Raw genomic sequence first — 12,637 nt, forward strand, 5'->3', positions numbered from 1 at the left:
ATGGTCGGAAGTTCCAGGTAAGACCTGAGTGGTAGAGGTGGGAGACATTGGTCAACACACACACACACACACACACACACACACACACATCTCCTCCCCTATTCCTTATTGCCCCTTCCTTCCTGCCGCTGCCAAGTCGCTTCAGTCGTGTCCGACTCTATGCGACCCCATAGACGGCAGCCCACCAGGCTCCCTGGTCCCTGGGATTCTCCAGGCAAGAATACTGGAGTGGGTTGCCATTTCCTTCTCCAATGCAAGTCGCTCAGTCGTGTCCAACTCCTGGCGATCCCATGGACTGCAGCCTACCAGGCTCCTCTGTCCATGGGATTTTCCAGGCAAGAGTACTGGAATGGGGTACCATTGCCTTCTCTGGCCCCTTTCTTACTCTCAGCCAAATACTTCCCTGGTGGTTCAGATGATAAAAAATCTGCCTGCAATGTGGGAGACCTGGGTTTGATCCCTGAGTTGGGAAGATCCCCTGGAGAAGGGAACAGCTACCCACTCCAGTATTCTGGCCTGGAGAATTCCATGGACAGAGGAGCTGGCAGGATACAGTCCATAGGGTTGCAAAGAGTCAGAGCAACTTTCACTCAAATACAATCTGGCTCTCTTATCCATCATGAGGAGGGTCTTGATTTAATATTCATGACCCTCTAGAGAGTCTAGCCTGAAGTCACTGTAGATTAGTGGTCCCCAAGCCCCTGGCAGAGGCCAAGACATTGTAGCTGTAATAACAGTGCTCAGGACCCCTACATGATGCTGGACAATTCACTCACAGCTCACTCTACCCTGAGTGACTTTCAGAATCATTCTTTGCCACCACCCAAAGACAGTAACAATCCCCACACCCACTGATAGTCAGGAAGCCTTAGTCCATCTTCTTAACTTCAGTCCTGGAATGATGTGAAGTAGGCTTATTTAGGCTCATTTCACACCTGGGGTTCTTATAAGTTAAATGTTTTCCACCAAGATGGTACAGCTGGGACTCAAACCTGGGTCTGCACATGTCACAGTGGATGCTTTGTTATGGTGCTCCTAGGTCAGACCATTGCCACCCAAGGTGATGATGACGCTGTTGACAGTGGCATGTACAATTCCATATACAAAGTTTTACAGGTTTCAAAGCCCAACTTCTCACAGACCATGCCCAAGTTCAACTTGCCCAGGACTGAAGGAGTTTCCTGGAAGTGAGATGTTTCATTTCGAAAGCAGGAAAGTCCTGGAAAAACATAAAGGACTAGCTGGTTGCCCCCAGAAAGCATCCTCCTTTTGTTAACTCCATCAAGGGAAAACAATATCAGAGGAAGCTATATTTGAGGATCATTTGATATGAACCATTATTCTAGCTCAGGGCAATCCTTATCTAATTCAGTCCTGACCACAGTATTGTTACTTATCCTCCTTGCGCAGATACAGAAATTGAGGCCAGAAAGACTGAGAAAACTTGTTCAAGATTACAGCTCACAAGGGGGCTGGTGGAAAATAAAGGTGTGTCAGACCCAGAAGGAATAACCACATCAGAGAGCATGACATTGGCCTGGCTGCCACTGCCTGTTTGTGTGCTCATCTTCCCACACCATCCAAATGCAGAAACTCTCATCGTGTATTTTATATCACAGGTCCTGAGAAAACCTTTAAGTGAACCTAGGGTTTGATATTCTCAACAGTCCTGTATGGTAGGTTTATGTCCATATCTTATAGATGAAGAAAATGAGACTCACAGATAGTAAATCATTCCCAAAAATATAAGATTCAGTGAGGGTTTACAGTGGGGAGGCATGTCCTCTAATATTTTCTGGTGTATCAGGACACCAGGCTCCATTTTATCTACTACTGATTCTAGCAATATTAGTAACTATTATCACAGTTTATTAAAGACCTAGTCTGTGCTACTGCTTTGAATATGTCATCTCATTGATGAGCTACAGTTTAAGTATACAAAGTATGCACATAATTTACAGATGAGGAAATTGAAGCAAAAAGAAAATAGGATGTGGAGTTTGCAAAGGATTACACAGCCAGAAAAGAAGTCCACCCAGTCCATAGGACATCAAAGCCAACATTCCTAAGGACTGAAGATGTTGGCAATGTTGATGATGATAACTCTTGTTTCTCAAATACCTTTGAGCTTATAAAGTAATTTCATCCACATTAGTTTATTTGATGGATCTTCAAAAGAAAAAGAGGATATTCCCATCATATGAAGAATATCTGAGTGACAGTTATGATCTTTCTATATAATTAGTATCCCTTCTCTACTCCTCAACAAAACACGCATCCAAGAGACAGAGAGAGAAAGAGGGAGGACTATCCTTAAGAATTTTCTAGTGGCTCAGAGGTTAAAGCGTCTGCCTCCAATGACAAAGACCCAGGTTCAATCCGTGGGTCGGGAAGATCCCCTGGAGAAGGAAATGGCAACCCACTCCAGTGTTCTTGCCTGGAGAATCCCATGGGCAGAGGAGCCTGGTAGGCTACAGTCCACGGGGTCCCAAAGAGTCGGACACGACTGAGCAACTTCACTTTCACTTTCATGATATCTTACTCAAATTTCACAAGCCTGTGAAACTGATAGCTTTCCTATTTGAAAAAATAGCCATGGACTAAGACTTGGGAGTTTTCTTCCCAGCTAATCTCCAGTTCAACCCTCAACCAGAAAGTCTACAGGACAACCTTGAATACAACTAAAATGCAGAATCTCCCAAGAAGTCTCCCAGTCACTGTGCTTAGTTCTCATATCTGGACATGTTTACATGCCCACCAACAAGAGACACCTATACATCTATGTGACCTTTGGAAAAAACACAGAAAACAGACAAAGGCTTTGAATGATATAAGTTTTTGAAGCAATATTTTCCTTGCATTTTTCTCCTTTAAATAAGCATTACAAATGAAACCAGCATCTCTGATTTCCTGCTCCTGGGCTTCTCTCAGCACCCAGAGCAGCAGCCTCTCCTGTTCGGGCTCTTCCTGGCCGTGTACCTGGTCACCATGCTGGGGAACCTGCTCATCATCCTGGCCATCAGCTCTGACCCCCGCCTCCACACCCCCATGTACTTCTTCCTGGCCAACCTGTCCTTCACCGACACCTGCTTCTCTTGCGCCATCGTCCCCAAGGTGCTGCTCAACATCCACACACAGCACTACACCATCTCCCACACTGGGTGCCTCGTGCAGATGTTCTTCTTCATGGAATTGGCCCTGCTGGATGACTTCCTGCTGGCTGTGATGGCCTATGACCGCTACGTGGCCATCTGCCTTCCTCTCCACTACACCACCATCATGGGGCCCCAGCGCTGCCTGCTGCTGGTCGCTGCATCCTGGCTCAGCTCCCACCTCCTGGCCTTCTCCCTCTGTCTCCTCATGTCTCAGTTCTCCTTCTGCACCTCCCATGCCATCCCACACTTCTTCTGTGATGTACCCCCACTCCTCAAACTTGCCTGCTCAGACACTCATATCTTTCAGCTCATGATGTTTGCAGAAGCAGCCCTCTCGGGGATAGTCCCTCTTACCTGTGTCCTGGTCTCTTATGCCCACATCATGCACACCATCCTCAGGATCCCCTCTGCTGGGGGGAAACACAAAGTCTTCTCTACCTGTGGCTCTCACCTGACAGTGGTCACTCTCTTCTATGGGACACTCTTTATGGTGTATTTCCAGCCCACATCATTCTACTCAGCAGACACTGGGATGGCAGCATCTGTGGTGTACACAATGGTCACCCCTATGCTGAACCCATTTATCTACAGCCTGAGGAACAGAGACATAAAAGGAGCTTTGTGCAGATTCTTCAGCTGGGGAAAATGTTCTACTCTGTAAAATGTCCTGAACCAGATTAGGAGCTCAGGTTCTGTGACATGCCTTCTTTGTGGATGTCTTTGTTGTCATTTTGAAAAACTCAGATTCAATTAGGCTGACACTCAGCATTACAAGTAGATTTTAAAGATAGCGAATGCCTGACTTGCAGGAGTGGAATACAATCAACTGGACAAGGAGAGAGATAAAGCCTGGAAGAGGAGTGACCAGAAATCCCTGCAAGGTGACTTGATTACTGGATATATGTGACCAAGCAGATTCAAGCCAGAAAGTGGGAATCATCAAAAGATGATATCAGATAAAATACAGGTTCTTGGAGGAAGCCCAAGTACCAATTCAGTCTATAGCTAACCTGTGCTTTCAGCTACAAGAAATGCTGACAATATCTGGAAGGGCCAAGTGCCTGAGCTTCAGAGACCACTACCAAGCCCATATTTGGAAACAAAAGGGATTCAACCATTCAGGGAGAAAACTGAACCGGAAGACATACTCTTTGCTGGGAATAAGTGAGGAAGACTAATTCTAGGAGAGGAAACCTGGAACATGTAGATGGTGGCTGGTCCAAAATCATATACTTGGGATTGGAACTAAGTCTGTGACAGTGAGTGACTATGAGTTATTGGACAGATTCATGATTTACCTCTGAAACTCTGACTTATTTTGCTTTTCTGTACTTCAGAAAAAAATATTATAGCAAATTCGTAAGATACACAAATAGAAAAAAGAAGAAACATTCACTATCCTTTTGTCTTTTACTTTGATGAGAAAATATTGGACATACAATTATATAACTTTTTGCTTAACTTTACAACACAAGTTGTTTCCACATTATTGTTGCTGTGGTTCAGTCACTACGTCAGGTCCTACTCTTTGTGACCGCATGGACTGCAGCACACCAGGCTTCTCTGCCCATCACTTATCTCTCTGAGTTTGCTGAAACTCAGGTTCATTGAGTCAGTGATGCCATTCAACCATCTCATCCTCTGTCGTCCCCTTCTCCTCCTGCCTTCAATCTTTCCCAGCATCAGGGTCTTTTCTAATGAGCCAGTTTCTTTGCATCAGGTAGCCAAAGTATTGGAGTTTCAGCTTCAACATTAATTCTTCCAATGAATATTCCGGGCTGATTTCCTTTAGGATGGACTGGTTGGATCTCCTTGCAGTCCAAGTGACTTTCAAGAGTCTTCTCCAACACCACAGTTCAAAAGCATCAATTCTTCGTTGCTCAGCTTTCTTCACAGTCCAGCTCTCACATCCATACATGACTACTGGAAAAACCACAGCTTTGACTAGACGGACCTTTGTTGGCAAAGTAATGTTTCTGCTTTTAATATGCTGTCTAGGTTGGTCATAGCTTTTCTTCCAAGGAGCAAGCATCTTTTAATTTCATGGCTGCAATCACCATCTGCAGTGATTTTGGAGACCAAGAAAACAAAGTCTCTCGCTGTTTCCATTGTTTCCCCCATCTATTCGCCATGAAGTGATGGGACCAGATGCCATGATCTTTGTTTTCTGAATGTTGAGTTTTAAGCCAACTTTTTCACTCTCCTCTTTCATTTTCATCAAGAGGCTCTTCCGAGGAAACCAGAATTGAAAGAGACATGTGTACCCCAATGTTCATCGCAGCACTGTTTATAATAGCCAGGACATGGAAGCAACCTAGATGCCCATCAGCAGATGAATGGATAAGAAAGCTGTGTACATATACACAATGGAGTATTACTCAGCCATTAAAAAGAATACATTTGAATCAATTCTAATGAGGTGGATGAAACTGGAGCCTATTATACAGAGTGAAGTAAGCCAGAAAGAAAAACACCAATACAGTATACTAATGCATATATATGGAATTTAGAAAGATGGTAATGACAACCCTGTATGCAAGGCAGCAAAAGAGACACAGATGTATAGAACAGTCTTTTGGACTCTGTGGGAGAGGGAGGGGGGGATGATTTGGGAGAATGGCATTAAAACATGTATAATATCATATAAGAAACGAATCGCCAGTCCAGGTTCGATGCAGGATACAGGAAACTTGGGGCTGGTGCACTGGGATGACCCAGAGTGATGGTATGGGGAGTGAGGTGGGAGGGGGGGTTCAGGATGGGGAACACATGTACACCCATGGCAGATGCATGTTGATGTATGGCAAAACCAATACAATATTGTAAAGTTAAAAAAAAAAAAAAGAGGCTCTTTAGTTCTTCTTCACTTTCTGCCATAAGGGTGGTGTCATCTGCGTATCTGAGGTTATTGATGTTTCTCCCTGCAATCTTGATTCCAGCTTTTGCTTCATCCAGCCCAGCATTTTGCATGATATACTCTGCATATAGGTTAAATAAGCAAGGTAACAATATACATCATTTGTCTCTATCCTCTCCATATTTTATTGTTCATATTTTCTCATAAATGTAACTAATATGATAGCCAAAGTGGTATATCATTGATTTTGTTTCAATTTATTTGATTATTGATGAGGGAACTATTTTTTCTTGAGTCCCTTAACCAATTTTTAAAATTCTCTTATCATTTATTTGTGTAATCTGCCTATTACTTTCTTAGAATTTTTTATTGGCTTTTCTGGACCTGTCTGTATTAAAGATATTATATCTTTGACTTCTTTGTCTTGGTAATGTTCCTAGTTAATTCTTTATCTCTTGACTATGAGACTTATTTACTACAAGCAAGTTTGTTTAATCTCGTCAAGACATCTTAATTGTAATTCCTTTTACTAGAGTTTTAATTTAAAATATTTTCCTTTACAGAATACATGCAAATGTTCAACTTTTTCATTTTCTTGTAGAATAAAGTATTTTTAATATCAGACATGTAGTAGTTTAGAATGAAATCATATTGTTAAAGCGGTTCTCTCTAACACAGAATGGCATTACCTCTGATGTTAAAATAAAGAAGATATTATGAACAGTGTTATAGAACACATTTTAAGTTTAGATTAAATAGACAAATTTCTGTAAAATATATAACTCATCAAAACAAATCTAGTAAGAAATAGAAAACCTGAATATAGGTTAGACCTATAGCATTATTTTAGACCTATAGGCATTAGGGAGGAGAAGGCAATGGCACCCCACTCCAGTACTCTTGCCTGGAAAATCCCATGGACGGAGGAGCCTGGTAGGCTGAAGTCCATGGGGTCGCTAAGAGTCAGACACGACTGAGCGACTTCACTTTCACTTTTCACTTTCATGCATTGGAGAAGAAAATGGCAACCCACTCCAGTGTTCTTGCCTGGAGAATCCCAGGGATGGCGGAGCCTGGCGGGCTGCCGTCTATGGGGTCTCACAGAGTCGGACATGACTGAAGCAACTTAGCAGCAGACATTAGGGAAATTGAATCAATAGCCAAAAACTTTTCCTGAAAGAAAAATTCAGGCCCAGATATTTGTAATAGTTTTATAAACAATTCAAGGAAAAAATAATGCCTGATTTGCTAAATTCTTTCAGATAACAGAAAATAAGGGAATAATTCCCTTTTGGAGATACCCTGATACCTAAAGTTAATGAGAACACTGCAAAAAAGTACAATAACGAGCTAATCTCATTCATGAAGTAAATATACCAATTCAAAGCAAATTATTAGTAAGCAAATAATTAAACAATGCAGAGAAACTGTGAGATTATCATTATCAAGGAGTTTTCCCAGGAATACATAGTTGATTTAACATTCAAAAATCAATCAAAGTCACTCTTTTATAAAACAAAGAACAAAAATCATATGAGGCAAGAATATCATCTCAATAGATGCAAGGAAAATAATTTTGTATAACTCAACATATGTTGATTAAAATGTGCTGTTAAAATAGACATAGAAACAAATTTCCTAATCTGAAAAATGAGTTATTTTTCAAATGACAACATATGTAATATGTTACATTTCTATAAACTATATAACTATAAAATATGTAATATGTAATAATAATTATACATTTAATTCCTTCTTATAAATGAGCAACAAGACAAAACACCAGCTCTCACCACAACTATCTCATGTTGCACATGATGTCACATCCAGTGCAGTAGGATAAAAAAATAAATAAAAGATATAAATTCTCTAAGAAAAGAAACAAAAGTGCCTTTTACTCACATGTGACTGTTTCATATTATTACAATTCAAACGTGTCTATATAGGAACCATTCAAATTATTAGTTAGGTGTTTTGAAGCAAAAACAAACTAAAAATAGAACCTCCACTCTCACTTCACAACATACACAGATAAATTCTACAGTAACTAAAGCACTAATTGTGAAAAGCAAAATTATAAAGGTTTTAGAAGAAAATGCTGAAATATACCTTCCTGAACAAAGGGAAGAACGGACTTCATACACCAGACACAAGTGAAGCATTAAGATGAAAGGAAAGTATTAATGAATTCATTAAAATTTAAAATATTTACTTAGCATACAAGATTGTAACAAGAGTAGAAGGACACACCATAAAGACAGAGGAAATATTTGTACACATATAATGCACAAGGGACTGGTATCTAGAATATTTAAATAGTTCTATAAATAAATTAGAATAAAACAGACAAATAAGTGGGAAAATGAACAAAAGTGTACGCAAGCACTTTCAAAATTAGAAATAAAAATGCTAATAAGTATTTTAAAAGTACCCAACCTCATTATTTTTTTAAATTGATGCCTGTGCTGGTTCTTTGTTGCTTCATGGGCTTTTCTTTAGTTGTGGTGAGTGGGGGCTATTCTCTAGTTGCGGTACACAGGCTTCTTATTGAGGGGGCTTCTCTTCTTGTGGAGCACAGGCTCTAAGGTTCTCAGACTTCAATAGGTGCAGCAATGGGCTCAACAGTCGTGGTTCCCGGGCTCTAGAGCACAGGCTCAGTGGTTGTGGCACACGGGCTTAGTTGCTCCACAGCATGTGGGATCTTCCTTGACCAGGAATCGAACCTATGTCTCTGGCATTGGCAAGAGGATTCTTTACCCCTGAGCCACCAGGGAAGGCCCCTAACCTCATTATTAATCACTGAAATATAAAATCAAACCATCTGGAGATGCCCCACAGTACATAAACACCAAATGACTAAAATGGAAAAGGCCAACACCACCAAGTGTTACCAAGAATGAGGTGCCACCACAATCTCACCTATTGCCTGATGGAAGTGCAACTCTGTACAATCTGTTTGGAAGTCAACTTGCTATTGTATACTAAAATTGAAGATGTAGATATCCTAAAATCATGATTTTCCACTCCTAGGTATGTATGAAAGAAATGCATGCATGCAGCAAGAAACATACAGGAATGGTCATCGCAGTATTTTTCCAAATAACAGGAAACAACTTTCCTTTCAAGAATAGCTTGCGATTCATTTCTTATATGATATTATACATGTTTCAATGAATCGCCAGTCCAGGTTCGATGCAGGATACAGGATGCCTGGGGCTGGTGCACTGGGATGACCCAGAGGGATGGATGGTACAGGGAGGGAGGTGGGAGGGTGTACACCACGTGTACACCTGTGGTGGATTCATGTTGATGTATGGCAAAACCAATACAATATTGTAAAGTAATTAGCCTCTAATTAAAATAAATAAATTTAATAAAAAAAATAATAGCTTGCATGATGAATGTGTGGTACCATCATATAATGTAGCAATGGAAGTGAAGGAACAGCTAGTACCTAAAGCTGTCCAGATGATCTCACAAAAGGAAACAACTGAACAAAAGAGCCAGAAAAGAGAATACATAATACATGAGGGCATTTATATAAAATTCTAAACTAGGCAAAACTAAAATAAAACATTAGAAAGTCAGTAGGTATCATTTTACTTTGAGAAGGGAAGAGAAATGATGAACAGGATACACAAAAGAAGTTTCCACCATGCTGGCAACATTCTACTTCTGAATTTGAGAAGTGATATGCAGGTGACTGGGTTCTAATAATGTCTTAGGTAGTATGCGGAGAAAAATAAGACAGACAGAGAAAGACAAATACTATAAGATATCACTTACACGTGGAATCTAAAAATTACAACAAACTACTGAATAATACAAAAATGAAGTAGCATCACAGATACAGAGGACAAACTAGTGGTTACCAGCGGGGAGGGGAGAGATGGGGAGTATAGAGGAGGGGGAATGGGAGGCAGGCGAAAAGTACTGGGTGTAAGATGGGCTCAAGGGTGTACTGAACAACTCTGAGAATATAACCAGTATTTTATAATAACTGTAAATGGAAAGAAACCTTTAAAATTGTATTAAAATTTTTTAAATTAAAGATCAAATTAATTTTTTCAAAAAAAAAGCCTATCTTGGAGCAACCACCATCAATCGATTAATAAAGGATTGACTCATGTACTATTTAAGCTAAGTGAGTGAGTGAGTGAAGTCGCTCAGTTGTGTCGGACTCTTTGCGACCCGTGGACTGTAGCCCACCAGAGGTCCTCCGTCAGACTACTGGAGTGGGTTGCCATTTCCTTCTCCAGGGGATCTTCCCGACCCAGGGATCGAACCCAGGTCTCCCACATTGCAGGCAGATGCTTTAACCTCTGTGCCACCAGGGAAGCTAAGTGATGAGCAAATAGACATTAATTTTATTAACATTCTTAAGAGAACATGCATGTTTTATACATTCTTTTATATGGAAGATACATTTAAATGAAAACAAATAAATATACACAGATACTGATTTCTGTTTAGAAATAAATGATTTTAGGCACCCTGGGCCCAGTAGAAAATCTAGGTATTATTCATATCTTTGCTCTTTGAGATCATTAAATAAGGATGTTTCTTCTACATGACTTTAAAAGCAAAGATGATGACCCCTAATCTCTTTCTGCCTTTATTTTTTCTTATTTTCTGGGACATACTGTATTACATCCATGGGGATATGGCTCTAATTAGAAATTGTGGACTCCAGGACAGAGAAGCACAAGTTCGGGCTTAAGGTAGAAGGATGGATCCATGCTATACTTCACCCAAGGGAGAAACCAAGGGTGCTGCCATGGAGCACAGCCTGGGCCATCTGAATGGAATTATCACTGATACTGCTGGGACACTGGGGGCCACCATCCAGAGGGGACAGCTCGCAGGATGGACAGCTGCCCCATCATATCTTTAACTAGGAGGTCTGGGATCAGATCCCAGGAGACGCTGCCTGTGAAAGGCAGCTGCTCCTCCTGGCTCCTGTGCCTGAGAATCACTAATGACCTGAGTCTTCAGTCTGTGCTGTTCCTACTCAGAAGGAAGGGCTCTGTGTCTCCAGCCATATCTTCTTGGGGAGAACTGGGTAGCAAACCCAACCTCCTTCATGAAATGGTCACAGATGGAGGCTGGACAGCACCTCCAGGTGAGAACAGAGGCTTAGGGATCAGGGAAGGGAAGAGAGTCTACTGAAGGCCACCTGTGTGCACATATGTTCACAAACACACACAAACTCATATTCACGCATATACTCACACAACACTTAAAGCCTTTCTTGTTTTCTCTTTGCCACTTTTTTCTACATCACTATCTGCCGATCATTTTCTGGATCTTTGATGACCATGAGGGGCACCCAGTTCTGGGGTTCATCACATCCCTGAAGGTGCAGACTGAAGGCATTGTGAAGAATGGATCTCAGAGCATCCTTCCCCCAGCCCCATCAGTGACCAGCACCTGTGCAACAACAGAGCATAACTCACCCTGGTCAAGCAGAACAGCTGGCTCCTGGAATCACTCTCAGCCCCTGCACCAAATCAGTACCAGTAATTTACTCTCTACTTCCTTTTACATTTATCAAATTCAGTTGGGTGCTTCTTTCCATTAAAATAATGCAAACTAAATTATTTAAGATAAAAATTGTTTATTCCCTTTCTGGGTGCTGTATACTCAGTCACTTAGTCATGTCTTACTCTTTGAGGCCCCGTGGACTATAGCCCACCATGCTCCTCTGTCCATGGAAATCTCCAGGCAAGAATACTGGAGTGGGTAGCCATTTCCTTCTCCAGGGGATCTTCCCGACCCAGAGATTGAATCCATGTCTTTTGTGTCTCCTGCAATGGCAGGCGAAATTAATAATTAAAGAGCTCTTATGATTAAGTCATTTGATCCAGTTTCCATGTGGTTTTCAGATGCCACAACAAAAGCTTTGCCATTGACAGTTCCGAGTAGAATTAGAGGAGGTGCTGCTGTGCGGATGGTACTGGTGATGATGATGACTTTTTATTGACATTTCACTACCTACAACCCCAAGATGCAGGCAGTGACCTGGACTCAACAACAATTATGCAGCCTATTTCATTAAAAATAGCAAAAATAATAACAGATCATATTCACTGAGCACTTACTATGTGTCAATTTGATCTAAATATTATATACTTTTTGTCAAATGTAATTCTTGTTATCACACTCTATGGGCTTCCCAGGTGTCACGGTGGTAAAGAATCTACCTGCCAATGCAGGAGATGCAAGAGACTCAGGTTCAATCCCTTGGTTGTGAGAAGAAAATGGCAACCCAATTAGTATTCTTTCCTGCAAAATTCTATGGATAGAGGAGCTTGGTGGGCCACAGTCCTTGGGGTCCACAGAATCAGACATAACTGACTGACTAAGCCTATACACTGCCACTCTATGCAGTAAACTCTACCATTATTCCATTTAAGCCAATGAGGACACTGAAGCTGAAAAAGCTGATGACTTTCTCAAGATTGCATCAAGATTAGAGTGGGAAAACTCTGTCAGACTCCAGAGGTATATATTTATTTATTACCCTAAACAAACATGACATGGACACCTGCTGCCACCGACTGACCTAGCATTCTTCCTCCACACCATCGTGGTTCATTCCAATATCACATCCTGACTGCACATC

The 12,637-nt window shown here is 41.2% G+C and overlaps 1 protein-coding gene across 1 annotated transcript; it reads left to right on the plus strand.

The window, feature by feature from the left end:
- Positions 1-3,816, plus strand: LOC123328756 (olfactory receptor 1G1-like). Its single transcript, XM_044926710.1, has 2 exons — positions 1-17; positions 2,880-3,816. The coding sequence occupies exons 1-2, from the start codon at positions 1-3 to the stop codon at positions 3,814-3,816; spliced, it is 954 nt and encodes a 317-aa protein (XP_044782645.1).
- The last annotated feature ends 8,821 nt before the right edge of the window (positions 3,817-12,637 follow it).

The sequence above is a fragment of the Bubalus bubalis genome, chromosome 12, assembly GCF_019923935.1.
Source record: "Bubalus bubalis isolate 160015118507 breed Murrah chromosome 12, NDDB_SH_1, whole genome shotgun sequence".
NCBI classification, from domain to species: Eukaryota; Metazoa; Chordata; class Mammalia; order Artiodactyla; family Bovidae; genus Bubalus; species Bubalus bubalis.